This window comes from Capsicum annuum, unplaced genomic scaffold (assembly GCF_002878395.1).
Source record: "Capsicum annuum cultivar UCD-10X-F1 unplaced genomic scaffold, UCD10Xv1.1 ctg51264, whole genome shotgun sequence".
Taxonomy (NCBI): domain Eukaryota; kingdom Viridiplantae; phylum Streptophyta; class Magnoliopsida; order Solanales; family Solanaceae; genus Capsicum; species Capsicum annuum.
The window spans coordinates 720-3060 of NW_025859194.1; the positions used below are offsets into that span (position 1 = coordinate 720).

The 2341-nt window shown below is 32.4% G+C and overlaps 1 protein-coding gene across 1 annotated transcript; it reads left to right on the top strand.

Moving 5' to 3' along the window:
- Positions 1-1431: 1431 nt before the first annotated feature.
- On the top strand, positions 1432-2090 carry LOC124892856 (uncharacterized protein YpgQ-like; the record flags this gene model as incomplete). Its single annotated transcript, XM_047404033.1, has 3 exons — positions 1432-1530; positions 1729-1901; positions 2001-2090. Coding segments are annotated over 3 exons (362 nt in total), but the record flags the coding sequence as incomplete, so codon positions are not given.
- Positions 2091-2341: the final 251 nt, after the last annotated feature.

Genomic DNA, 2341 nt, shown 5'->3' on the forward strand with positions numbered 1-2341 from the left:
TCAATTGTTGTTATAAGGCATTAATGTTGTCTTGATTCATGTAAAAATAATTTAATTCCTTGAGATGTGCAAAGATGAGAGATCCGGATTAGGAGACCTATTGGTAATGTTGAAAGGTTTTAGGAGCCTTATTATTGAGTATGTTTAATGCATATACATATTCAATCTCTCTTTTGTCCCACTACTCAAAAGATTTTTTGTTTACAGTGATAAGAAACAAGGGTCTTTGCTTATGAGCACATGTTAATTCTGATAAGATATCGATTCTAACTAATCTGAATTTTGTTCTTATAGATACACATGTTCTTTAGAAAATCTTTCCTTTTTAATATATATTATGGTGTCGTTTGTTGAGATGGGGTTATACTTTCCTTGACAAACCGTCATCTTTTGTGTGCCCTTTGATTGAGAGTAGATTGTTACTAAGTTACTCGGACTCTTATCTTTCGGTGCACACCCGTGTCGACACGACATGGGTGTGGGTATAGGTGTGGGATCCGTACCCGATCTGGTCAATCAATTTTGGGTATTTTGACCAAAATCGACCGGGAAAGTCCAATAGATTTTATAAATTTTGTAATCAAAACAAAAGCTAAGGTGAAATTGAAGAAAATAAAATACCTTGTACATAGAAATTTCTATGTTATTGCTTTTCTTTTTATCTCATTTCAGGATTTTCTTCTTGAACAATATTTTCTCCTCAAGTTTCCACATAATAACTCATAATTTATGTTTTTAATTCTATTTTTAGATATTTAAATTATTTTTTACCAAATCTCTGCACCCGTATCCATCTCTAGATCCATATCCCCGAATTTTTAAATTGAGACCGTGAAGGATCAGACCTCTAGATCTATACCCATATCGGACACTCGCACCCGAGTCTGAGAAACTTAGATTTGTTACACTTGACCTTTACACTGCAGAATATGAAATTTGAGTTGAGAAAATTCATGAAATTCATGAAAGTGAAAACTATAAACAAAAGTGTAGTCTATGTTATTGTTATATTTATATGAGTGTGTTTACGTGTAATAAATGTCACAAAAAAACATAATATTTGTCTCTTTAAGATGATTTAACTCCTACTTTTCAATAGAGCGAGGGCAAACTAATCAACGAGAAAGAAGCCCTACTCACTACAAACGGATACACCACAAGATTGTCTCTAAAATTTATTTGGATTGTTTGAGCTTGAAGCTGATGAGAAGCCACAACTCACAAGTCAATGAAAGGGAAGAAGACAATATAGTTGGTTCATATTTGCAATTATTGATTCAGTTGAAAAATATGCTCGAAAGTAATTGTTCACTATAATATGTTATATTCCTTGGGTTTTGTTTTCTCTGGAAGAGATAGATACAAGATGATTGTTATCTTTTTCTGATGATTTGAATATATTGATAAAATGCAATTTTCTCCTTGATATAGGTTTCAAGGAAGAAGTTGGAGAGCTTGCCAATAGGAATTATTTAATAGAGTTTGGGGTGGTGCAAGATGTTGATCGACTTGATGTGATTGGTGCAATAGGTCATTGATTTAATTTAGTTACTCGTGGTCACCTATATTTGTTATGTCTCCTCTCTTTCTCTGTGGTAGATGTTGCTGAGGATATAAAACTATACTACTTCAGATTTTTACTGATTAGACTGCTTTGGTTATATTCCTACCTTAGAAAATGTTTTGTTCTTTCTTAATATGGATATCATATAGCAATTAATGTTTCAGGAATCGCTCATTGCTTTACTTTTGGTAGAAGCAGGCATAGAGTTCTCCATGATCAAAAAATTCAACCTCGATCAGAACTATCTAATGAAAATTACATGAACAAAGAAGAGCAGACTACAGTGAATGATTTTCATGAGAAGCTTCTCAAATTAAAGGACTTGATGAAAACAAATGTCAACTTATCCTTTGTTTCTATATATTTTGTTTTATTCCTTCAGAATCTTATAAATTATGCAAGAATAATTTATATATGAATCATCTCTTCATTACAGGATGGTAAAGAAAGGGCAGAGAAAAGGCAAAAATATATGGAGGATTTTCTGAAGGAGTTCTATGAAGAGTGGGAGGGAGGGCTTAAATGAGGTAGCAGTTTTTCGATTGATGCTTTGTGTTACTATATATTAGTTCTCTGTCTAGATTGTATATAACTAATGTCAGAAGTTCTTTATACAATAAACTAATTGATGTAGAACTTCTGGATCTGATGATAGAGTACCATTGACATAAAAGGAGAATAGTTCTGATTGAAGCAGAAATGGGATAAATTTTTTAACATACCAGGACATATGGTGGTAAAATATTTAAATCACTTGTCTTGTTAGATAGTTGTGTG